The sequence below is a fragment of the Emydura macquarii genome, unplaced genomic scaffold, assembly GCF_026122565.2.
Source record: "Emydura macquarii macquarii isolate MOO-44397 ecotype Brisbane River unplaced genomic scaffold, CSIRO-AGI_Emac_v2 contig_383, whole genome shotgun sequence".
In the NCBI taxonomy this organism is placed as follows: Eukaryota; Metazoa; Chordata; order Testudines; family Chelidae; genus Emydura; species Emydura macquarii.
The window spans coordinates 4,502,275-4,529,688 of record NW_027130520.1 but is presented as its reverse complement, the minus strand read 5'-3'; the positions used below and the strand labels follow the sequence as shown (position 1 = coordinate 4,529,688).

Sequence of the window (27,414 nt, the reverse complement as noted above, 5' to 3'; positions counted from 1 at the left end):
GGACACGCAGAACTGAGAGTCACCCTGTGTTCCCCTCTCCTCCGCTGCCTTTAATGAGAGGGAGACTTGTTTGTGCTTAGCTGGATGTCAGATCCCTACCATCAGCAATGTCTGAGCCACCCAAGCACTCTCCTGTGGGCTATGCCAGTCCTTACTTTGCCTTGCAGGTTAACAATCCTCAAGCCCTTTGAAGTGTTCCCCTGTGATATCCAGTCCCTTATCTACTGAACACTGACAGTAATACCAGTTCTGCAGTTCCCAACAGAACAATGCACACACCAGCTTAAATGGTTCAATTTAGGATCAGCTCCTAGTTTAATATCACAGCTTTTATACATTTATAGTGAAAATACAGATACATTTATTACCAAAGATCCAAGAGATAGTGAGTAAGGCTAAGGGAAAGAAAATGTTACATATAAAACAAAATCAAAACATGCTTTCTAGAGACTAAACTTAACAGGTTAACTTCCTGTCTAAAGAAGTTTCTCACCCAAATGTCCTTTGCAGCATGTCAACCAAGCCTGGTTGTGATCCCATTTTCACTGCTCAACTACTTCCTAGGTGCAGGATAGAGGGGTGTTTTCCTTGCCTTCTCCTTATATTTCCCAAAATTCACTGTCTGTATGTCAGGTCAAGATAACCCTCTGTAGCTTATTCTGCAGTATGCTGTCTCCCTGTTGAATTCACATTCACTAGTTGAGTTTGTACGTACATGAGGCTTCCACTGTGTTAGCTTCCACTGCTTAGTTTACATGTCGACCAAGCAGCAGGTGGAAAAAAAAAATCTTTTCTCTAATAGAAAACCTGTTTTTTTAACTCTCTCTTGATAAAGACTTTAGGAGCATATTTTCAGTATAAATATGCAACTCCTTATATATGTATCCATACATACATTTCATAACGATACTAATGATACTAATGACCAGTGTGACCCTGGCTTTCATTTAAGACCTCACATGATATTCATTGGTGAACCAGAATGTACATACCAGAATCAGAATATTCTTGTAACCCCCTAGCCAGTTGGGCTGGTTTTTACTCAGTTGATTACTCAACTTTCTCCTGAGGGTTGTCCATCTCCTTGAAAGAGCAGTGAACCCCACAGCATCACAGCTGTGATCCACACAGCATCACTCCCCACATTTACAAGGACACCACAGTGATAAGTACCATAAAGATACCTACAATACACAAATTCTAAGCCATGTCTACACTAGTGAGCATACAGCGGCACAGTTGTACCAATGCTGTGAGACTAGACGGGCTGGAGAAGGTTTCACGAGTGAACTAAGAGGTGACTACACTTTCACTGGAAAGGAAAAATCAGAGGATGAAGACAGGATCCATGGAGTTGGATTTGCAGTTAGACTGTCTCTCCTGAAACAACTTCCTGACCTCCCTGCTGGCCTGAACAAATGGCTCACGAAACTTCGATTCCCCCTGAATCCTTTACGGTGTGTCAGTGTCATTAGTGTCTATGCGCCAACACTGACTAGCACAAAAGGAAGCAAGGAGCATTTCTACTCCAATCTGGACTCCATCCTCAGATCAACCCCGGCATATGATAAGCTCATCCTGCTGGGAGACTTCAACGCTAGAGTTGGTAGAGACAGCAGTGTCTGAGGTGTGTGATAAGACAACATGGAGTGGGACAGATGAACAGCAATGGACTCCTCCTCTTGGGGAAATGTGCAGAACATAGTCTGCTCATCACTAACACCATCTTTAGGCAAAATGATAACTATAAAATAACATGGATGCACCCATGGTCCAAACAATGGCACGTGATTGATTATGTTATCATCTGCCAACGAGACATCCATGATGTCAGAATTACCAGAGCCATATGTGACGTGGAATGCTGGGCAGGCCACAGATTAGCAAGAACAGTGTTTCAACCTGCATATAGTCCCCTTACAACGCAAGCATATCAAGCTCAAAAGAATAACCTTCAACACAAGCTCAAGCACATCAACTATCAGGTGCAGTTTCTGCAGTCACTGGACAGGCTTTTTTCATGCCGTCGTTGGCAACCTAACAGAAAAATGGAACCAGTTCAAAGATGTGATTGACAACACAGCTAAATCAGTGCCGGGGCCAAAGAAAAGGGTAAACGGGGACATTTCCAAACTCTTAAGTGACAAGCAAAAAGCATTTGTTGAATGGCAGAATGATCTCACTTCCTTTCAAAGAAAGATAGATTTAAGGGCCTAAAGAGCAAGGCCCAGTTTGAACTGAGGAGAATCCAGGATGAATATTGGGAGAGGAAAGCTGCAGAAGTTCAGCATTATGCGGATACGAACAATGCAAAGATGTTCTTTGGCTCTCTCAAAGCAGTCTACAGACCATCTAAATCTGGCACAGTTCCCCTGAAATCGGCAGATGGCATAACCCTCATTAAAGATAAAGAGGTAATCACACAGAGATGGGCTGAACACTTCAATAGTCTACTCAATAGGCCATCCACAGTCGATCAGCATGTCTTTGACTAATTACGCGAGAAACCCAACAAAGAGGATCTTAATCTCCCTTCATCAGCTGATCAGGTCATGAAACCAACCAACCAAACAATTGAACTTTGGCAAAGCGTCTGGAAAGGATCGTATTCCAGCAGAACTGTATGAAGTAGCAGGCCCGAAGGCTATCAAGGTGTTTCACGGCACCCTGAATAGCATTTGGGAGGAAGGAGAAATGCCACAAGACTTCAAAGATGCTACTATTGTATCACTGTTCAAAAACAAAGGCAGCAATGCTGACTATGGAAACTAGAGGCATTTTTCTCCTCCGTACAGCAGGGAAAATACTAGTTCACATTCTACTGAACAAACTCATTGCAAACATATCTGAGGGGGAATCTGCTAGAAATGCAGTGTGGTTTCAGATCAAGTTGTAGTACTGCGAATGTGAGTTTTGTCGTAAGGCAGGTCCAGGAAAAATGTTAGAGCAGAACATGGACCTGTATGTAATCTTCATTGACTTGACCAAAGTTTTTGATACGGTCAACAGACAGGGTTTATAGGCTATTCTACATAAACTGGACTGCCCAAGAAGGTTCATAAAAATCATCCATCTGTTCCATGACCACATGACAGTGCAAGTGTGCCCCAATGGTGACTCTTCTGATGCATTCGAAATCTTGAATTGAGTGAAGCAAGGCTGCATACTTGCTCCAGTGCTGTTCAATTTGTTCTTTGCCTGAGTCCTCAGCCATGCCTCAAGAGATGGATCAGGGGATATACATCCATTACCAACTTGATGACTCCCTCTTCGATCTTAAAAGACTCAATGCTAAGACCAAGATGCTGGAGAGACTTCTCGTTGAAGCACTTTTTGCAGATGACCAGCTACAAACTTTGGACCCAATCCTGGTCAAACTTTCAACCTCATCCGAGGGGAATGGCAACTTGGGGCCCTAAGAACCTCTCATGGGAGTGGGCCCTGTTAACCTGCAGTTTCCTTACCTTTCAAGTCACCAGAGCAATACAAATGGAGGTACAGGCATTGAATGTAGTCTATTGGACTGCATGACTACTTGATTAAAAAATGATGTGGCATTATAGTTTTTTTCAATTCTATTACTTTTAGCTATACCCAGACTTCTAGTGAGTAAAGCAAGAGAGATGAGGTTTTCATGGCTGGGAGGTAGTGGGAAGGTAGGAAGTGCCACACTGGGTATCATCCATCTAGTCCAATATTGTTTCTCCAACAGCAGCTCTAGGAGGGGAGGGAGTCTAAAGATTCTCTCCAAAGTTTTTCTGAAAATATCAGTGTCATTTCCTGAAATTTGATGAAAACTGCAAAAGACCAGCTACGTTCCCTGCTAGTTTTCTGAAGTTCTGTAAGAGAATAATTTGCCAGCATGGCAAATTACATTTTGGTAATACTACTAAGCATGCACCAAGACGATAGGGTTCCCTTGCATTTCATCCAGATATGGACAAAAACAGATTGAAAATATTCAGAGAGCCAACATCAACATTATAATAAACACAGATTAAACAGGCTATTCCCATTGCCTATGCACAGAAGTGACTCCGCTTTTCCTAACCATGTTCTCCTTGCCCCCCCGTCTCAAAAATCACATCCCCTGATATGTAATTTTAAAAGCCAAACATATTGCATGCATGGGCATTGTTTGTAACACTTTGGAATCCATTTTTCCTGTAAAATAACTTATACAATAATAGCTTTATCTCCTTTAAATCAAAGGGAAGGAGAACACACAAAATTAAGTTCTCTTTCCTTCTCTCCTTGGCAGCCTTTTTTCCTCTAAATCATTAGATTTTTTTCAGCATGACTGTCTCTAGAGGTAGCTCTCCCTCCATTGCATCTGTGGTTTGGATTATTTTTCCCTCTATCATAGATGCACTCACTTAAATTCTTCCAAGTTGAATCTTATTTTGTTATTTTCCACCCACGTTTGTAATCTAGTTGTCCTTTGACTTATTCCTCTGTCTTCACTTCCAAATGTAAGCTCATCTGTGATTTTTTTAGCATGGCCTATTTACTCCTGCATCCAGACCACTAAAGAGGATATTTAAGAAGACAAGATCCCTGTTATACCCCACTCTCACTGACTTGATATAATGTCACCTCCCATGACTTGGTGCATTAGTGTTTACCATTACTCTGCCTGCTGTTTCTCATTATCCTTTATTTACAGTCCTTTAGCTAGTTTTCCATTAGTAGTACAAGGGCCCGACCATCAATCAAATGTTACCCCCGTCCCTGACCCCTCAGGCCCCGAACATCTGTCACCTTATAGCCCGCCCCCATGGGGTATTGCTTCCGGGTCAAGATGGACACCTGATCAGAATTGGGTCATGTGACCCCTCTGAGAATTCCTCCTACCGCCCTCCATCAATAGGACCACCCCCAAGAGCGGATTTAACCAAAAACAGCATGTGGCAGGGCAGAATGACCCCCCCCCCCCCCCCCAGAAGACGACAATGTGATCCCTCTGAGAACTCCTCCCACCGCCTTCCACCAATCAGAGCTGGTTTCACCCGCTTAGGCTGTCCCAGAAGAGAAACGGGTCCCAATCGGAATAGATGTAGTGTGGGGGTCTAGGTTGGAACACCTGCCAGATCTCAGAGGCTCCACAGTTGGCCGGCCAGCAGCACTGCCCCCATAAGACACAGCACCAGGCGGAAGAGCCCATCTTGTTTCAAGAAAGCATGTTTCAGAAATTGTGGAAATGCTGAGAGGAAAACATGGACTCCTTCACCACCCTCGTGAGAACTTCGGAATTTGTTTTATCTCAAGCGGCCTTGGCCCTCCTACGTAGAAAGTGCTACATAAGTGAGAGTTCTGAGGAGGAGGGAACAGTGAGATAAGCCCTTTGACCTAGCTGTTGTTGGATATGCCAGAACCCAAAACCCGAGCAATCGTGAGGCAGCCTGACAAGCCTGACAGCCTCTCACTGGCACCGGCAGACAAGGCAAATGGAGAAGACTCCACAGAGGTAAAGGATCGATAACACACAACTGTAGAGGATGAGAGGGGGGCGTGATGGGGTTAGGAACCTACCGGGGTTGCATAAATCTTTTTTAAAAACCCCAAAAACAAAAAACAAAAACCAAGCAGCGGGGCTTACATCTTTTTCTTTTCTGAAAATCTCTCGACAACTCAACGATGCCTGTCAGGAGTCCCTGGAGGCCCCGAACACTGTTGCATCAAACAGCATAGATGAATCAGGCCTTTCTTGTTTTTGCTCAACGCTGATACAAAGGTGACAGGTGGGAGGGGCTTGAGGGGGTCAGGGGGTGGGACCCAACTTTTGATTGATGGTAGGGCCCTTGTACTACTTCCATTCACATGATCAATTTCATATCCAAGCCCATTTTAATTTTTCTAGGTATATTTTGTGAGACAGCTGCAAAATAAGCTTCCTCTCAGTGCTCTGTGACTGTCTTAACCCTGACCTGAAGGGACCAATTCTTGGGGTGAGGCTAGTGCAGCCCATTCAAGGCTTGTCTTCACAAAAAAACATTATTGTGTTTGAAAAGCACATTGGCTAATATGATGCTGGCTTGCCTAGACCAGGGCAAATAGTGTACAGTTAGTTAAAGTTAAACTTTGCCATAACGTTTTCCAGCAGAGACCAGGCCTCTGCCCCTGCACTCTCTCCCCTAAAACTGCTAACAATGAAGGTGCCAAATGGAAATAGTCACTTCTGTGATACAGACACCTGCCTACTAGAATCCGCACTGGCCACTAGGTGTGCCTTAATCGACAATAAGGCCAAACCTTCACAGTTCAGATGGAGCAGGTAATCCAAGAGAGTTTCGATTGACGCTTTATGCTGGAAGATATTGCAAAGAGCCACCCAGCAGGTGAAGCGCTTCCACTTGGCCAGGTATGACACTCCGATGGAACATTTCCTGCTTTCCAACAAGTTCTGCTAGATTTGCACTGAACAGGATTGCTCCTCAAGGCTTAGCCACAAAGCACCTGTGCTGTCAGGTGCAGGGAGGCCAGGTCTGGGTAAAGTGATGATGGTCCTGAAAGAGAAGGTCCAGTCATGATGGAAGTGTCCAAGGGCAGGCCATGGATAGATCGAGTAGCATCCTGAACCAGTGCTGGCATAGCCATTCCGGGGCTACTAGAGAGACCAGGCTTGGATCATCCTTGACCTTTATGAAGACCTTTGTGGATCACCGGTATTGGCGGGAAGACGTACATGAGACCGTCTGACCATGATAAGAGAAAGGTGTCAGTCAGCAAGCCATCATTCAGACCCTGCAGAGAGCAGAACTGCTCGCATTTCTTGTTCTATCTGTTTGCGAATAGATCCACTTGAGCAGTGCCCTACCTCTGGAAGATGACCTTGGCCACTTCTGGGTGTAAGGACCACTTGTGACGAGAGGAAAAAAGGACGTGCTGAAGCAATCCTGCCATGGTGTTCCTGATCTCTGGAAGCTGCACAGCTTCCAGGTGAATGTTGTGAGCTACATAGAAGCTCCATAGGCGAAGGACCACCTGACAAAGGGCCAGGGACATGGCTTCCCCGTTTGTTGATATAGTACATTGAGGCTGTATTGTCTGCCAATACTTGAACCACCATGTGGGAGAGTTGAGGCAGGAGCACTTTGCATAGCAGTCGGATTGCCCCGAACTCCCTAATGTTGATATGCAATGCCAGTTCGTCTCTGGCCCAGAGGCCCTGGGACTTGAGGGTACCAATGTGAGCCCTCCAGCCTACATCCAAGGTGTCTGATACAAGCAATATGATTGGCTCTGGGGCCGTGAAAGGTACCCCTCTCCTCACATGATGCAGCTTTGCCCACCATGATAGGGAAGTGAGTATCAGTGGAGGAACCATAAGGACTATGTTTGGATGTTGTCTGGATGGGGAATGTACTGTCACCAGCCATATTTGCAGAGTTCTGAGGGGCAGCCTGGCATACTGGACCACATAAGTGCAAGCTGCCAGGTGACCCAGTAGCCTGAGGCATACCCTTGCTATGGTGATAGGGTGGGCTGACACTTGGGCTAGGAGTTCTGATATGGCCAGGAACATGGCTTCTGGTAGCAGCACTCTGGCTCAGGTGGAATCCAGGACCGCACCTATAAGCTCTATTTTCTGTACCGGGATGAGCATTGACTTTTGTTTGTTTATTAACAGGCTCAGCGCTTGGCAGGTGGCCTGGGCAACCTCGATGCTGCATCAGACTTGCAACCTTGAGTGACCCCTGATGAGCCAATCATCCAAGTAAGGGAAGACCTGTATGCCCTGCCATCTGAGGTAGGCTGCCACCACTGCCATGCATTTGGTGAATACACAAAGTGTAGTTCATAGGCCAAAGGGAAGCACTGCAAACTGATAGTACTGCTTGCCGACCACAAAATGCAGGAACATCCTGGGGCCCTGGAAGATGGAGATATGGAAATTGGTACGATTTAAATGATGCCTATCACTTGGATCCAGCGAGGGAATGACAGAGGCTCGGGAGGCCATACGGAACTTCAACTTTTTGAGATATCTGTTAAGATCTTGCAGGTTCAGGAACCTCCTTTTGCCTTTGGTATTAGAAAGTAGCGGGAATAAAAACCTTTTCCCCTCAGTTCTCGAAGAACCTTTTCCATGGCTCCCATTCGCAAGAGGGCTTGCACCTCCTGGGTGAGGAGCTACTCATGAGAAGGGTCCCTAGAGAGGGATGGGGAAGATGGGTGGGAAGGTGAGAGTGAGGCAAACTGAAGGGTATACCCAGTTGCTACTGTGTTGAGAACCCAACGGTCTGATGTTATGGTAGTCCATGCTGGGACAAAAGGAACAAGGCAGTGTGAAAAATCATAGGGGGTCTGGATCCAGGGAAATGGCTGGTAGGTCACCCTTATACCTTCCTTGGTTTCTTCTTCGACACCAGAGATGTTGATCAGTGCCAGGAAGATTGTGGTGCCGGAGGCGCTCCATACCAAAGCCAACGGTTCTGATTACAGTCTAAGCGCCAATTCCATTAATACAATTTTTAGTCTTATGTCCCAGCCCTTCTGGCTACGGGGCCAGGAACTCTTACAAATCCTGCACTTCTCCCATACATGGGCTTCTCCCAGACACTTTAAACAGCTTTGGTGCGGCTCGTTGACTGGCATAGGCTTCTTACATGAAGGGCAGGGTTTGAAGCCAGGAAACCGGAGCATGCCCTGTCTCAGGGCAACTAAAATTAACTCTAACTTTTTAACAGTAACTTAGAATTATATACATGAAGATACACTAGGTTGAGAGAAAAACTTGCCGCAGCAAGAGAGTGTTTCAGCACCATCAAAGACAGTAAGAAGGAACTGAGAGGGAGGGGGGGTCTGTAGCACCCTATATATGGGCACATACGCATGCCGCTGCAGAGGGTGCTAGAGTCTGCCCTCCGAATACCACTAGGGGAAACATTTCCTGCACCGGTGCACGTGCCACGCGTACACCTAATTGAGAATGGACATGAGCAAGCACTCAATGAAGAAAACTTGCTTTCCGCTCCTGTGGCTCAACTTCTCCCAACCCATGCAAGTCACATGTCGTTTTATAAAGCAGCTGCTCTGGTGTCTGAGTCCCACTACAGGGAATCTACTGAGCATGCCCAAAACTCTCATGTCATCCAGAAACTTCTGGGTGAGGAATGATAATTGTGTATGGGTCGTTGTTAGGCAGATACACAACTCACTCTTCTCTCCCCCTTCTCTCTAAATCTCTTTAAGAGATATCTATCTATTAAGCATGTGGCTTACATCATTAAATCCAGTCCCCTGCTATCACAGGCTAACCTGCCATTTAATCATGTTTACACTTATATAGCCCAGTAAAACTTCAAGGCAATGCACAAATATTTTAACTAATTGGTCCTTCCAACATTCCTGTGAGGTAATTAAATGAGCAGAGGTGGTGCTAGCCCACTGTGGGCCCTAAGCAGAAAAATGTTTAGCCTCTCCCCCAACCCATAATAAAAAGCAAATCAGGTGCACCCCTTGAGCTTGGGACCCTAAGCAATTGCTTAGTCTGCTTATACCTAGCACTGGCTCTGCAAATGAATATCCCCATTTTACAGATTGGCAAAGTAAGGCGGAGAGGGGCCATGACCTGCCAAAGGCTGCCCAGGAAATCAGTGGCAAAGCCTTGGATTAGAATGCAGGATGAAATGTGTTTCCAAAGTTTTCTCTAGATCACGAAAACAACTGTTAATTTCAAGTGATTTACCAGCTGTCGTAGATAGTCTTGAATTGTGTTTGGATAAACAAGCACACTGATGGCAACCAGCGTGTTCAGGGCGAAGTCAAAGATCTGGTAACAGAAGAAAGGGATGATCCAGGCCGCATGTTGCTATAAAAAAAAAAGAAAGAATAGTTGCAGGTTATAGCATAACTATTATTTCCTTATGCTTCAAAATCCACAGTGCAACTGACGCACTGCAATGAAATACACTTTTGTGATTATGTTTCCCAGAGGGAAAATAACTCGTTAAATCTGCTAAAAATTATGATATGCAGTCAAAGATGCTGGGCAGCAAAGCTGAGATAAATTCAAGTGAATGAGTCTACTGAGAACTTACAAAGGAACAGGTTTAAAAATCAATCAATTACAATGACTTGGCTTCCTGGAATACCAAACTTCTGAGTGGGATTAATATAAATACATTCACTGGAACAAATCCCAGTTTCAGGGAAGTGAATGGGAAAAAAATGTCATTCACTTTTAAAAAACCAAGATTTGGCCATTTCTATTCAAAGTTTGCCCAAAATGTATTAATAGATCTTATATTTGAAACTGCAGACAATGAATACAGTTAGACAATCAGTCTTGCATTCGCCTAATCAATCTGGCATCACTCGACACCATCAGATCTCAACAAACAAAAGTGTTTCCTATAATCTCAGAGAAGAAATGAAATTGTTATATAAATCTTAAAATACATTTTTTAAAAAGAAAGGAGGCAGGTTTTTAAATTTCTGCTGGTTAGCAGTTTCATAGGCAGAATGACTCAAGTGGATTAAACTTTTTGTTTAATCTGGTTGATTACCTTATATGCGCCATATGTAGCCATCGCACAGATCAGAATCATAAGCAGAGAAATTGCAGTGGCAATGCACATATCTGAAATAGATAAATTAAAATGTTTGCAGGTAAATGTGCAGCTCCATTTTGCTATTTTGCCAGTTGCCTAAATGCAGCATTTCCCAAAGTGTGCTGCATGCCCCTGTGTACAAAAGACTGGGTGGGAGGGCAGGAGGTGTTGATATACCACTCCATTATTCCCCATGGTCTCAGGTGTTTTGTTTTGTTTTTTTAAAAGCATGTCTCTAGCTCAGGGTGTCAAATGCATGGCCTCCAGGCTGGATCCAGCCCACAGAATAGTTTCATCTTCATCTTTGTGGATTCGGGATCGTGCAGACAAGCCCACTGTGATGTAGCTAGCTCTTGCTAAGCGCTGACAAATTCATTGCTGGAAACCAGTCGGTTTCACCTGTGTGTTGGTATGGTTAAGATGAGTATTGGACTTATAGCAATGTGTTTAGTGTTAGCTTTATGAAATGCTTGTAAACTACTGCATGCATTAATCTCACTTATAACATCTTTATCACCTGCTATAAGGTAATATTTAAGTGTCTGCTTTATAACTAAAAAAATTGTTTGCTCTGAAACTGTGAACCCGGTCAGGAGGGATCGTCTCCTGCCCATCAAGAAAGCTACCAAAACTAAAGGGACTATTGTGGGACATCACAATACAAAGATTTTGTTAATTACACCCGTGAGTCCATGAACAGGCTACATGCAAAAGGGCTCATCCCATTAACCTGAATTCTGGAAGAATGACAAAAATAGCGGAGAAGAAATTTTTACATCTCTTTGGCTGTTTGGACTCCCTCTGGGCTGGAGCTACAAAACAGAAGCAGAGATCCCCAGCGTAAAGCTGGGTTAGCCCTAATAGACATTCAGAGCTGACAGATTACTACAACTGTCACCTTTTAAAACCATAGACTAAGTCATTTGTATACATATGCTCGCCTGCTTTAACCTTGTAATAATGCTCTCATTTCTTTTCCTAGTTAATAAATCTTCAGTTCATTTATTACAGAATTGGCTACAAGCATTGTCTTTGGTGAGAGATCTAAGGTACAAATTGACCTGGGTAAGTGACTGGTCTCTTGGGCCTGGAAGTAACCTGAATATCTTGTGATCTTTGGTGTGTAGCAATCAACTACCACTAAGTCTAGATTGCTTGCATGGTAAACTAGAATGGACTGCTCAAGGGGACTGTCTGTGACTCCACTGTAAAACTGTTACAGTGCTTTAGGAGTTCACATTGTTACTGGGTTGGTGAAATCTAACTATAGAACATACCACCAGTTGGGGTCTCTGCCCTGCTTCTTGGCAGCATGCCCCAAGGTTGGCACTCATGGTTGTATGTCACGCTGTCTGAAGTGGCTTACACTACAGGGATGTGATTTGGAGAGCACACGAGTGTGTTGCACTCTAACTGCCCTGTGTAGACCTTCTTAGTACACATTGATGTAATCCTGTTTCAGATAGGACTACGTTGATCAGCCCTAAGGAACATTTAGTGTGTGCCAACAGGGTCCACATGGGGGACTTAGAACACAACACACTGGTATGCTCTACAGATCACACCCCCACAGTCCAGACTCTGGCACAGCAAGCAAAGCCTTATGTGCAGGCGTAGAACCACTTGGTCACATTTAAGAGATACCAGAGAGGCACAAGCCTGATGGAAAAAGGTACTTTGTCCAGGTGAGGGAAAATGGCACTGAAAAGTGCTTACCCACTGTCTGGAGAGTAGCTACCCCAACCTCGCAAGTTGAAGAAAAGGAAATATCAAGTAAGTCAAAGGGTAAATGTAAAAACTTATCAACACGGTTCATCTTTTTTTCTATTTTAATAATTTTTGCTGAATGTGGTCCATGCCAGGTGGCAGACCTGCCATATGAAAGGAGTTTGGCATCACTGTGGTAGATATTATGTTTGCTAAAAAAGCCTTCCAAATGTGAAATGTATATAGCCTATCCAGTGATGGATGATATACACATTAAAATACATAGATCTTTGACATACTGTGAGGTTACAGAGAAGATATGATTGATTTCATTTTCCTGAGGTGGGGACTCAGCTTTCAAGAATTTGGGGAACCCTTGATTAGTGAAGAATATGTTGCCCATCTTGAGGGACTAGCTAAGAGCGATCAGCTCATGACAAATGCAGTAAGACTCAAAAACTGACTCCACTGGGGCCAGGATTTCACCCATGGAATTCAGATTCTGTTTTGCAACTCAAAGAAAGGATGGCCAGGCTAACATTGGTCTTGAAAAGAAATCAAAATGAATACACAGTTCCTGTCTTTCATGTTTCTGTCATAATGAATTTACCAATGCTCAAAGGTCTGTGGCAACTTAAAGAAAAAGCACTTTATAAAACCAGGCAAAGACATCTTATAGCAGAAATAATCATTTAAAAACTCTCATACAGAACAAAACCACTATACAAACTAAGATGTGTATGTATTTGAAATATCTTATGAATAGCAGAGATTTGAGAAGAAACAAACTGTTAGAAGCTTGATATATTTTAAGATTTTGATGAGAGTTGCAAGGAGGAGATTTTTCTTTTGCTTCCCCAGCACTACCCCAGAACTTTTGATTCACTTTTTCACTTGCCCACCTTTAATACAGAAAATTTAATGTAAAATGTGTGCAGACAATGTATCCATTTTTCCGATGTACTAACAAAGGTTGGAAAGAAAGGAGAGGGAATAAGATATCCAGAGACCCAACACCTGGAGACTCTGACTCACCCATGGGGTATATTTTATTTATAGAGATGCTGACTAACTCAGGAAGAAAAAAGCACTCAGCAAAACGAGGCCATGTTAAGTAGTAACCACAACCCTGCATGCCTGCTTTTGCTATTACCTTTGCTCATTTACACAAACTGCTCAGTATCACGACAGTGAATACATCACTTTAAACCAATCCCTGCCCTCAGTTAGTGAGTTCATACCAAGTTTACTCAAAGTCATTTTTAGTTTAGACATGTTGGCTTTAGTGCTCCTCACCTGTGCTGATCCGGTTGATCAAATCAGAATTAGATCACTCCCAAAGTTCATTACTGAAACTCTTCAATCTGGATCTAGCAGTGCCCATCTTCCAGAAGAATGTGAAGGATCAGGGTTTTGTTTTTTCTTTAAACCAAGTGTGGTTATTTATTTCAGCTAATATTACTATTTTGAAGCCATTTAAACAGTTTTCTGCTGGTCTCATCTGAACTTAGACTTGTAAGCATTTTGGGGCAGAGACATGAGTGAAATCCTGGCCCCACTGACGTCAATGACAAAATTCCCATTGACTTCTATTGAGCCTGAATTTCACCCTCCATCTTTATTAGCTTTGTAAAGCGTCATGCACATATATGGCACTGTATAAGTAATACATAAAAACAACAATTACAATGTATTAGTAACAAGAGAGGAGAAGCAATATAATTGTTGTGCTAGTAATGTGTCAGGGTCACGTCCATGGAGCTGAACAAACTGAGCAGGAGTCTCAAGTCGACAAAACCCGCTAGATAATTTCAGGCTTATTTACAGGGGTTTCCATTCCCTTTATGCAGTGTATCAGACTTTAAAAACCAAAACAAGTGCACAGGGCAGCTCTTACATCTCCAGCACTCCCTGATCTAGTTTGCAAACTCCTATCTGTTCACCGGATCCCTTAAAATAGGGGTGGCTCTCCCCAGGGCTCAGTACTGATCTTAGTAGTTAGTACCAATCTCAAGTGCAAATAGGAGGCCTGGAGTTTTCCTCAGTCACCTTTAATTCAGGAATGTGTTATGAGAGAGAGAGAGAGCCAAGCCATGTGCTCTGGTGTCTTCCCAACACGCCTGCCTCCTATCCCCTGTCTTGGCACTTCCTTTGCCATCATATCCCTTTCCTATCTCCAAAATGGAAAGGAGATACATCACCCTCAACTGGACATGTGAACACTCCCTGCCTCCATGTTTGACAGAATGTTCACTTCTGACCCTCCAGCATGCAACAGTCCTCAACAATCCTGCAGCTTATTAATGTTTCCTCTATTCATTGGGAGAAACTATGTGATACTGATGTTTACAAAGGTAGAACGTTTAAAGAAAGTCTCCTGAGTATGACAGGAATTTTCTCAACTACCGTTAATGCAGGTTTGAAATTACTCAGTAAGCCAGACTTACAACTACAAATACAAAGAGAAACAATCCTGGCCTCATTGAAGTCAATGGCGAAACTCTCATTGACTTCAACAGAGCCAGGATTTCACCCATCATGACTAATTATGGACAGTTTTGTATCTACCTGGTTCTTTAAGGCCTAATTTTCAGTCATTTTACCTTTGTTTTGGGAGGCGAGGAACAACAATTTTGCACCCACAACTTGTGCCAGCAATTTTGTGCTGGCAATAGACTGTGGTCTCAAAAACTAATAGTTAGAAGTCTATTATACTTCTACCTACAATTCACAGCCAGCAAATAAACAAGTAGGCAATGATTTTGGAATGCAAAATCTTACTCACAAAAATAGGCTGGTTGAAACCCAGCAGAAAGTAAGGCCTTAAAACATACGACAATTGGTGAATTTTGTAGTTTTCAAACATATATATTGTGCATGTTTTGTATCTATCGAACATGCAACAAACATATGAAACATTTCTTTTGAACAAGACCAATAGAAAGAGCAGGGTATGATATCAGCATGAGCATTTGCCTGGGTACTTTATCTCAAAAAGAAAATACTAAGGTTTAAACAATCCGAGTCAAATTAAAAAAACCCTCTCTCTCTGAACAGGGATTGAAAATAATTTGAATAGTTAATGAGTTAAATTAGCTGCCTGTACTTCATAAAGCATGAAAACCAAGAAAGCAAAAGAACAGAGTGAAAGGAGAATTCTCAAGGTCCATTTGTAATTAGGAAGCATTTCACAGTCAGTTATTCTCAAGTGGTTGTGAGGTCACTCAGCCCACATGTCATCCTTTTACATTCTTTTAGGTAGGGTTCACCTCTGAAGGCCACACAGAAAATGTGATTTTCAAATCTAGATGGAAATCCCAAATGTACTTGGTCTGACAGATACCATATTACAAAACAGAATTACTATTTTAAAGCCTCCAGCACTGGCAGACCTCTAATGTCAGCTATATAAATCCCACACTGACAGCAATCATTGCAAGGTTAATCTCTGAGAATTAGGACAAGGCAGTCAGTTTTAATATATCAGTTTTAGTTAGGTTCCATATGAATCTGTTATAGCACTTACATTCTTAAACCCAATCATATAAAAAGATTTAAAGAAAGTTTTTCCAATCAAAACACATTTAAAAAGGTAAATCAGTAAGAAAGTAATAAACCCCTAATATTTAATTTTTGGCATATGTACCTTAAAGAATGTGTGAAAATAAACATAAATCTGATATGTCACTTGGAGTGACACAGTAAAGGCTCTGATGCAAACTTCCTCTAATTTTCATATTTAGGACTACTGAAGTCCATGGCAAAATTCCTGTGCACGTCAATCAGAGCAATGCAAGGACCTAAAGCTTTTACTATAAGCACTTGTGTTACACAGAGCAGATGGGACAAGGTGTATAACTTGTATGAAAACAGCTTCCTCCATATTGCACTGAGAAGTGTTGAGTGTAATAGTCTTAAAACTAAGGTCCATGTTTCTGTAGCTGCATTCCTGCTGATTCATAAAACAATATTGTGGATCTATGTGAATAAGACTATCAATTAAGATAAGATTTCCTACCAACTATTTAAAAATTAATTTTAAAAAAACAAAACCCACATACATTAATAGAGGAAAGAAAGTGTTTCCCCCCATAAGAGGATAAGTGGTTTTGGTAAGAGAAATGGATCTGGATCTGTGGGGGATCATGGGCCTCAAACCTGGGCCTGCAGGTCACCAAGCAGTACTCTAGTTTGCAAAGGGCCCCGCCCACATAGCTCCTGAGAGGGGGAAATGTCCAGTGCTACCGATTAGTGGAGAAGCTCGACTTAAAGCAGAGTGAGTCACAAGGAAGTTGTCTGTGTAACAATCTTGGGATTCACAAACCAGTGAATGAGAAAGGAACAAAACTTTAATAAAACGTACTGGAGAGCATCTCTGGTGAATTGCTGCACACAGCCATGCAGTGTTCCCAAAACCTCTGCCCGTCCCACCTCCAGGGCACATCTCCAAATTCCTACGTTAATAATACTGTCTCTTATGCGGGAGTGTCTCTAGATTATAATCTTCTACAAACATCTCTCTACTGTCTGAGCAATGAGAGGAATCCTTGGCTGGTTGCTACTACAGACCCTGCCTACTTGCCTGACTCCTGATCCCTGCCTTCCCATCTCTGCCTGGTTCCTGTCCCTTTTATCCCAGACCCCTGTCTGTTCCTGGCTCCTGCCATGCTCCACGTCCCTGTTCCTATGCTCTGCTCATGCTGCTGACAATGGCTTGGCATCTAACTCTGTCTCCAGCTCTCACCTTTGGCTTGGCACCTGACTCTGATCCCAGCTCTGGTCCCAGGTGACTGACTCTAACCATTAGGCATGACCATCCACACCCATGTCCTTATAGTTTGCTTGGACCACTATCAACTTTTCTGAGTTAGCCAAGCTGAGGCTGGACCTAGTGGAGTCTGCCATACCCTGAATGTGCATGTGATCTGCCTCCAGGCAGACAACCAAGCACTGCAGGTGCAGATCACATAGCTGGCCACTGAGAATCAGGCATTGTGGGAGCGGACCATCATCTCCACATGGAAAATGTGGTGCTCAGAGCCTGTCTGGCTGTGCTATCACCTGAGCGGGGGCCTGCTATCCTTCTGCCCAAGTGCTCAGATAGGAGCCACTCCAAATTTTGAGGTTCATGAATCAGTGCTGCCTCTTATTCTTGCTTCAACCACAGATGTATGCTCCTGACCATACCAAGGTAGGCTTGGTAGTCAGCCTGCTGACAGGGGAGCTGTTGGACTGGGCCTCTCTCCTGTTGGAAGCCAACAGTCCAATTCTATCTAACTAGGTGCCTTCCAGGGGGGCAATATCAACCATCTTCAATGGCACCAAATGTGCCCACTCCAGTGAAGCCGCTCTGCACAAACTCCGACAGGGGTCGGATACAGACTCCTCCTATGTAGCCATCCAGCGCCTCATATTGGACATGGAATGGAATGAGATGGCCCAGTTATGCCAGTTTCGATGGGGCTTGCAGGATGAGATTAAGGATGAACTGGTCCGAGTTGAGACCCTAACGGTCTGGACATCTTCACAAATCTTGTTATCCGTATTGACAATAACCTACACAAACAACAGGAAGAAGAAAAAAAAAACAGGAATTGCAACTGTGCCCCCTACTATTGGATTCTGCCCCACTAGTTGAACCAATACAGACAGACTTGACCCATCAGCAACTTACCCCTGAGCAGGGATTGTGCTGGCGATGCCTTGATCTGTGTTACTACTATGGTGAGTTGGGCCTGATACCTCCAGTTCCCCACGAGGAACCCAGCCCAAAGGAATCCAGGAAACAGTCCAGGGTTGGTGAAGGGGGCTAGCTTTGGCATTCTGACAGAGTGCCCCCTGAAGCTGAAACTGAGGTCCTGATGGGAACATGCACTGGCTCCTGTTAACTGACACTGCACCTACAAGTACCAGTCAAATTCCGAATTCCGGAGCATCCCCTACCACTCTCTCTGCAGCAGGCCCTTATTGACTCACATAGAGCAGACAACTTTAACAATACAGAGGCAGCCTGGGCAATACAGATTCCGCTGTGGCCCAAGCCCATTCCAGACCTCGTAGAGACTATTGATGCGCTGCTTTTATGCTCCAGGCCAGTGGCCACAGAAACTCTCTCTCTGAAAGTTATTATTCCAGGGCATCAAGTGATCCTACAGTTCAGTGCCAGCCATTTCCTGCATTTCCCTCTGATCCTGAGTGTCTTGTGGCTGGCCATCCACAATCCCCCTTATCTGCTGGTGCAAACTAAAAGTTAAATTTCTCTCAATTATGCCAGCATCTCTGCTTGACCCCAGGAAATGAGCAACGCGCAGTGGTTGCCCACGGGTCACATGCAAGGGTAGCTGGCCCAGCTGAGCTGCTTGCTAATTCTGGTCCTCAACTTCCATGGAATGGAAGTCCATTCCATTCCAAATACAGTGACTACAAATGCCTTTAAAAAAAAAAAAAGAATGCAAACCCCTTGCTTCCGCACAGGGACTATGATTGCCAAATCAAGCTACGAGGGGCCAGCAGTCCATTTGGACGGATATACACCATATCAGAGCCCGAACCAGACGAACTGCACACCTTCTTTCAGGAGTGCCTAGCCCAGAGCTTAATTCGTAAATCCCCTCTGCCTGCCACGGCATCAGTCTTCTTTGTTAAAAAAAGGATGGAAGCCTCTGACTACATGTGGACTACCAGACCCTAAATCAGGACATCAACAGAAACTGATGGACCACACAAGTTCCATCTGGGTATCCACAAAGCTAGATTTCCAGGAGGCATACAACTTAGTACATGTTAGAGCTGGGAAAAATGGAAGACTGCCTTTCAAATGCATTATGGGCACTTCAAATACCTCAATATGCCCCTTGGTTTAACGAATGTACCCACGACATTCCAGCATTTTATTAATGATGTATTCCAGGACATTCTGGACCAATACATGGTAGCATAACTGGATGATGTACTTATTTTTTCAGACAGTGCTGAACAAATCACCATGCACATCCATTCCATTCTGAAGCAGCTACGCTAATATGGCCTCTATCCTAAGCTAGAAAAATGTGCCTATGATCAGTCCTCCATAGAATTCATAGGGTTCATCCTTTCTCCTGTTGGTACTGAAATGGACCCATGCAAGGAAAAGGCAGTCCTCAAGTGGGTGGCACCATGGAATGTTTGTGAAGTACGTTTCCAGAGGCTCACAAACATCTATCGGTGGTTCATCCCAAAGTTCTCAGAGTAGATTGCCCCTCTTGCTGCCCTGCTCCTGAAAATCATTAAGTTCCTCTGATCTTCCAAGGCCCAGCAGGTCATCAAGCCATTAAAACTCACATTTTTCACCACTCTCATATTGGTCCACCCCGACACCTCACACATCTTTACAGAATCATAGAATATTAGAGTTGAAAGGAACCTCAGGAGGTCATCTAGTCCAACCCCCCGCTCAAAGCACGACTAACCTCATCTGAATCATCCCAGCCAGGGCTTTGTCAAGCTGCAGCTTAAAAACCTCTAAAGATGGAGATTCCACCTAGTCCCTAGGTAACCCATTCAAGTGCTTCACTACTGTCCTAGTGAAACCCTTTTTCCTAATATCCAACCTAGACCTCCCCCACTGCAACTTGAGACCATTGCTCCTTGTTCTGTCATCTATCACCATTGAGAACAACCTAGCACCATCCTCCCTGGAACCCCCTTTCAGGTAGTTAAAGGCTGCTATGAAATCCCCCCTCATTCTTCTCTTTTGCAGACTAAACAAGCCTAGTTCCCTCAGCCTCTCCTCATAAGTCTTGTGCTCCAGCCCCCTAATCCTTTTTGCTGCCCTCCACTGGACTCTCTCCAACTTGTCCACATCCTTTTTGTAGTGGGGGGCCAAAACTGGACACAATACTCCAAATGCGGCCTCACCAATGCCGAATAGAGGGGAGTAATCACTTCCCTTGATCTGCTGGCAATGCTCCTACTAATGCAACCCAATATGTTATTAGCCTTCTTGGAAACCAGGGCACAGTGCTGACTCATATCCAGCTTCTTATCACTGTAACCCCCAGGTCCTTTTCTGCAGAACTGCATCCTAGCCCGTCAGTCCCCAGTCTGGAGCTGTGCATGGGATTCTTCCATTCTAAGTGTAGGACTCTGCACTTATCTGATGAGGTTTAACAAGGACTTCTTTTGGCCCAGTCCTCCAATTTGTCTAAGTCACTCTGTATCCTATCCCTAACTTTCAGGGTATGTACCACTCCCCCTAGCTCAGTGTCATCTGCAAACTTGATGAGGGTGCAATCTACCCCATCCTCCAGATCATTAATGAAGATGTTGAACAAAACCAGCCCCAGCACCGACCCCTGGGACACTCCGCTTGTGACCAGCTGCCAGCTAGACATTGACCCATTGATCACTACTCGTTGAGCCCGATGATCTAACCAGCTCCCTATCCATTTTATAATCCATTCATCCAACCCATACTCCTTTAACTTGCTGATAAGAATACTGTGGGAGACTATATCAAAAACTTTGCTAAAGTCAAAGTATATCATGTCCACCACTTTCCCCACATCCACAGAGCCAGTCACCTCTTCATAGAAGGCAATCAGGTTGGTCAGGCGTGACTTGCCCTTAGGAACAGTCAACATGGATTCACCGATCACCTTCCTCTCTTCCAAGTGCCTTAAAATGGATTCCTTGAGGACCTGCTCCATGATTTTTCCAGGGATTGAGGTGAGGCTGACTGGTCTGTAGTTCCCTGGATCCTCTTTCTTCCCTTTCTTGAAGATGGGCACTATGTTTGCCTTTTTCCAATCATCAGGGACCTCCCCCAATTGCCATGAGCTTTCAAAGATAATAGCTAATGGCTCTGAAATCACATTGGCCAACTCCCTCAGCACCCTCGGATGCATTGCATCTGGCCCCATGGACTTGTGTATGTCCAATCTTTCTAAATAGTACTAAACCTGTTCCTTCAGCACTGTGGGATGTTCACCTCATCCCTGTTCTGTGCTGCCCAGTGCAATAGTCTGGAAGCTGACCTTGTCTGTGAAGACTGAGGCAAAAAGGGCATTGAGTACCTCAGCTTTCTCCACATCCTCTGTCACTAGGTTGCCTCCCCCATTCTGTAAGGGATCCACAATTTCCCTAATCTTCCTCTTGTTGGTAACATACCTGTAGAAACCCTTCTTGTTACCCTTCACGTCCCTTGTTAGCTGCAACTCCAATTGCACTTTGGCCTTCCTGATTTCATTCCTGCATTTTCGAGCAGTATTTCTATAATCCTCTCTAGTCATCTGACCAAGGTTCCACTTCTTGTAAGCTTCTTTTTTGTGTTTAAGCTCACCAAAGACTTCTTTGTTAAGCCAAGCTGGGTGCCTACCATATTTGCTATTCATTCTGCACATCGGGATGGTTTGTTCCTGCGCCCTCAATAAGGTTTCTTTAAAATACAGCCAGTTCTCTTGGATTCTTTTCCCCCTTATATTAGTCTCCCAGGGGATCCTGCCCATTAGCTCCCTGAGGGAGTCAAAGTCTGCTTTTCTGAAGTCCATGGTCCGTATCCTACTGTTCTCCTTTCTTTGTTTTATCATTGCAGTGGACACTTCCAACTTCAGAATCAGAGTGTTCAAAACCATGCTAAGTATATCGTTCATGAGATCCTTGATACCAGAATAAGACGGGATAGACTCTGGAATTTTGTGAACTGGGAAGGAGTGTTCTTCCAGACCATAACCTGGGAACTGGCAGAGAATGTCCACATTGCTGACCTGGTAAATGCCTTCCATGAAAGCCACCCTGAAAAACCTAGCCTTCTACTGCCTAGAGGGTGCCCTAGGGGAGGAGGTGATGTGAGGGATCATGGGCCTCAAACTGAGGCCCACAGGTCCCTAGACAGTGCTCAGATCATGGCCACCACCCAGTAGCTTACCTGGATGACTGGAGAAGGGGGCCTGCAATTGGCTGGGAAGCTCTACTTAAACCAGAAAGAGTCACAGGAAGTTGTCTGAGCAACTAGAGGAATCCTTGGCTGGCTGCTACTATGGATCTTGCCTGACTCCTAAGTTATGCCTTCCTGCCTATTCCTACCTCCCAGTCTGTTCCTGTTCTCCTTATTCCAGACCCGTCTGTTCCTGGTTCCTGTTTTCCTGCCTTGCTCTAGGTCCCTGTTCCTATGTCCTACCCCTAACACTGACTCTGGCTCTGGCTCGGACCTTCAGCTCGGCACCTGACTTGGTCTCCGGCTCTGAACTTTGATGAGGCACCTGACTCTGACCCTAGCTGCAGTCTCATGCTCCTGACTCTAATCCTTAGGAATGACCGCCCACGCTCCAGTCCCTACAGGATCCTGAACTCAACTGACGTTTTGCCATAGCCTGTAGCAGGAAAAAGAGCCAACCCTATGTTACCACTAATTAATTAATTATGTGCTATTTATTAGGCATGAGAGAAATACTGAAAGTATCTGAGAAGAGACAAGGATTTCTGTTTCTGTAGCTCCATGCAAATATATGGATTTTATAACTAGAATAGTTTCAGAACCAATACTATTCATATCCCTATTTACTCGATCTTTTTTTAGTGATAATGAACATGCTGATTTCAGCCCTGTCGACTCTAGTCTTCTCTCTTTTCACTCAGAATGGCTACATCACAGCCAGTGGTAGTGCAGGCTTTTCCACACAGCCCTGCCAATGGGCTGCACCACTATTCGGAAGGATCTCTGCTAGGTATGAAGGAGTAGTTGGTTTCCATGCCCATCCAATTAATGGGCAATTGGATGAGACTGCTGAAAAAGTAACCAATCAGTTCCAGTTGTGGTGGTAGTTTTGTGCTGTAGATATGCCTTTTGCCATAAAAGCCAAACTGCTAGGATAGTGTAGTGAAGTAACATTAGGAGGCATAACCATTACCAGACTACCTAAATAATACTGTCGCTTCAGAAACAGAAACGGCAAACACTGATAATTAAATGCTACGTACTTACTGGCATCATCCATGAATTCAAATTCACCCCCTAATTCAGCACTTGGTAAGTGGTACTGGTCAGGGTCGGTCAGGGCACTCAGCAGGATCAGCAGTACCACTGAATTGATGATCTGCAGACAGAAGAAAGGGAAAAGTCAGGATGTGTAATTTCTCAGCGAAAATACTCTAGAGTGGGATATGCGAACTGCTGTAGAGGCAGTGTTCTTACCGTAAAATGTATTTTATTGCCACTATAAATACTTTCTCCCCATTTGAATAGACTGCATAGTTTTTCTTTGTATCAGAGCCCCAATTACTGGATAATGGCAACCCCCCCGATCAAACTCCTTTTCCACTCACCTCTCTGTTCCTCAAAAAATAGAAGGAACAAGTTACTGACAAGACGACTCCATCTACCTCACCAATCTTGTTCTTATTATAAAATTATAAATTATAAAACATGATAATCATCTACTTTAGTTCATTCAATTCCAGAAATTAAAATTTTTTTTAATATCCTAACTGAGATCCTTATAATTGAACATTCTCCATTCAGAGACTACCAATCTGGATAATGATGATGAGCTGGAGTTGATGAGTGATTATATCACTTCCTGGCAAGTTACTACGTGGCTGTAGATGTACTTGTCCACTGGAAGAGTCTGAATTGTAAGACAGGCTATCATTTAAGCTGATTTGCACTGTCTGCTAAAGCAGAAGCTATAGGAGGGACCCAGGGCAGGGACAGGTTGCCATATTAGTGTGATATTTGCTGCTGCATGTGCTTCTGTGCCATGTGACATTTAGAGATAGAACTTTTCAGCATGCATGAATCGGTGTGAGCAGTTAACACCTGAACTAGGTGAAATAACACAAGGCCAGTGTGAGCAAAGGGAAGAGAAAAATGAAGAGTAAGAAATGGTTGTATGAAGTTGTATGAAACATCAAGTATCTGAGGACGAAAAAGATTACCAAGGCCAGATTGTCATACCTTTACATGTGATGAACAGTGCCTTAGCCCACTCTGAAATGAACGGTACTTCTTGTGGAGAAAGTGAGTAAGGGCATCACAGCCTGGCCCACAAATAAAGAGTGTAAAAAATTATAAGACCCAGAGAAAGCAAGATTCTTTCCTAGTATTAGGAGACAAATGGTCAATGACCTACTTTTTTTTTTTTACTTTGTTATTTTTAACAGTATAATACAATTAAATTATTTGCTTCATGTTCTCCCACGGAAGGGTAGAGGACAGATGCTAGAAACAAATATATATTACACAAGAGAGTAGAAAAAAATACAGAAGAATTTAAGGTACATGTGGTATGGTATTTAAAAGTATGAAAGCATCATCCTTTTAGATGGATGTATTGAGAAAGATTTATGGAATACTGTTAGAGAGCGCTCTATTTTCTCCATTTGCTAACATTCAGATTTCACATATGCTGAAACACCCCTTTGAGCAGCACTGTAGGTATCAATCAATACACAGTTAATTTCCTGATCCAAAGCCTATTTATGTCAGAGTGAGTCTTTCCATTGACTTCAATGAGCTTTGAATCAGATGTAAAGTTAGATTTTGTCTGATATTGAAATTTAATATATGTCTAATAGTTGATTTCTGCAATATTTTCCAAGGACACACGAACTGATAAAAGAGCATGAGAAGATTATATCGATTCCCTGGATTGAAAAACACAAGGTAGGAAATGAGTATGGGGAGTGAAATCCTCACCCCATGAAAGCCAAGAGGAATTTTGTCATTCACCTCCATGGGGCCAGGATTTCACCTGTGTTGTTTCATACTCTCTAGCTAATGTATAATATAATGCAGTGGTTCCTGACCAGTGGCCAACGGGGTCTTTCAGAGTGGCTCACGAATTCCCTCCCGCTGGCTGCAGAAGGGAGCCACTGCCTAAGTAACCACATGGAGTGCATTGCCGGTGCAGGCTCCTTGCTACAGTCAAAGGGACAGGAGATCAGCGCTCCCCTCCCCTTGGCTCCAGCAGGGCGCAAAGCGCTCTGCCGGGTCCGTAGATGCTGGGTCCCTGCTGGAGCCAGAGAGAGGGGAGCACTGATCTCCTGTCCCCCTGGAGAAGAGAACCACTGCCTCGGGACCCAGGTGGAGCACACGGTTTCCCTGCTGCAGCCAGTGGGACGGGAGATCCTTCTCACCTAATTACTTCCCTCTGGCTGCAGTGGAGGGGAGGGAGGCAGCTGGCGGAGACTGGTGGCCCTTCAGGGTTGTAAAAATCATATTTGTGGCCCTTGAGCCAAAACGGTTGGGAACCACTGATGTAATGAATAAAAAATATATTAGACAGCATTTTTCCTCAAACTGTTTCACAAACATTCAGTAACTAAGCCTCACATTACTCCTGTGAGGCATATTATCCTCATTTTATATATGAAGAAAGAGATAGAGAGGTTATGTGATTTGCTTGAAGTCAAAGCAAGTCAATGTCAGAAACTGGGCTTAGAACCAAAGTCTCTTGACTATGAGGCCAGTGCTTTAGCCATTAGACTACACTGCTTCTTATGAATATAGCGCTACCCAACAACTGCTGGGAAGAAGGTAGGAAAATGGAGACAGGTTTAAGGGATCAAATTCAGCCCTCTTTGCTTTTGCCTTCAAAAAGCCATAGCTAGACCACTAAACATATAGATAGAGCCTTGCAAATCTGCAGATATAAAGTGGATATCTGCAGACCTCTTTTGCAGATTGTGAACTGGATGCAGATATACATTTTGTATCTGCGCAGGGATCCACATATAGACCATTCCCCCTAGATCCACACCCTGCCATGGCGCACCCCTCAGTGGCTCTGGATGACCTGAACAGTATGGATTAGGTGAGTTTTTGAGGCGTGGGAAGCAAAATTTGGGCTCTGCTAATCTACCTGTCCTGCATATGCACAAGGGGTGGCCTTGATTTGATTCCAGCTCATTTAGAGTAATGCAAACTTTGCCTCTTAACCATATGGTTAGACAGTCAGATTCTAAGATGCTATTGCAATGGATACCCTAGAAATACCTTAGACAAATTAGATAGGCGGTTGAGATAGATGATAGTCAAAACCATTACAAATCTTAGCAAATACACTGATAAGAAGTTCTAACCTCTTCCTTACTATCAGGACTCTCAGTACCTACTCACTAAGCTCTAATATACCTGTCTGCAAACCCTGGGAAAATAGATAGGCATTGCAACTTGTCCTAATAGAATACAGACTCAGGAGCTGTCACATGAAAGGGGGAGCAAGCCCCAGAATAAAAGGTCCTGTCCCTAATAATGCCCCACCACCTGCTCTCTCCCATTTAAAACAGCCAGCAGTTAGCTCAGTGACTCCCAGCCAATATCAAATGGCTTTGTACCATACACGGAGAGAGGTAGTCGTAGCCAGGACCAAAACACCTTATGGCCTTATAGGTCAAAACTAGCACCTCAAAATACGTCTGCAGAGCATCTACTCAGATACTTATATGGTCACCCTCATCACAGTATCTGAGACTCAGATTTTTAAAGGTATTTAGGTGTTGCTCCACAGATTGCCTTGGAAGCCAAGGTAAGCAATCAGAAGCCAAAGCTGAGCTGAGTGCAAATATAATGTGCTAGTGGTATGAAGTAACATTAAGTAACTATGTTGTGCACAGGCTGAATGTTCTGAATAGATTTCAGACATAGCACTATGTAGACCACACTACAGTAATCCAATCTACAGGAAATGACATGGATAACAGTAGGGAACCCCACAAGTTTAATAAAAAGGTTGTAGCCTCTTACCCAAGTGCAGATGGGGGAAGGGAATTGTTTTTCCTCAACAATCTTGACCACTGCTGTTAGCTGGTCATCCAAGTAAAGGTAGAGACCCAGCAGATGTGACTCCCAGGTTGTGATCTGAGAACTAAAATAATCTCTGTCATCTCTTCTGTTTCCCCTCAGGTAGGACAGAAGGGGCCAAAGAATGGAAACTCTACAAGAGGCCTTTGGAGCAGATGAGCAATTTCCCCAGCATCTCAAAACAAACAAACAAACAAAAGGAATGGAGCCACCTGTAGCACTATCAGTCCATGCACAGCTCCAGAGGCAGGCCCACAACACCCATAGTCAATGGAATCGAAGGACAGATCTAAAAGAATCAGAACAGATGTTATCTATTGCCAGAAAGAGATAATTAACTAGTGCAATCCGCTTACCATAAAAAGGCCAGAC

General features: G+C 43.9%; 1 protein-coding gene across 2 annotated transcripts in view; it reads right to left on the bottom strand.

Moving 5' to 3' along the window:
• Positions 1–27,414, bottom strand: part of LAPTM4B (lysosomal protein transmembrane 4 beta) — an 86,442-nt gene that overhangs the window by 40,153 nt on the left and 18,875 nt on the right. For both annotated transcript variants that reach the window (XM_067536975.1, XM_067536964.1), the window contains exons 2-4: positions 23,224–23,335; positions 10,512–10,585; positions 9,692–9,814 (exon numbers count right to left, since the gene is read on the bottom strand). In XM_067536975.1, coding sequence (XP_067393076.1) covers positions 9,692–9,814; positions 10,512–10,585; positions 23,224–23,335 — 309 coding nt within the window. The remainder of the gene's footprint in view (positions 1–9,691; positions 9,815–10,511; positions 10,586–23,223; positions 23,336–27,414) is intronic.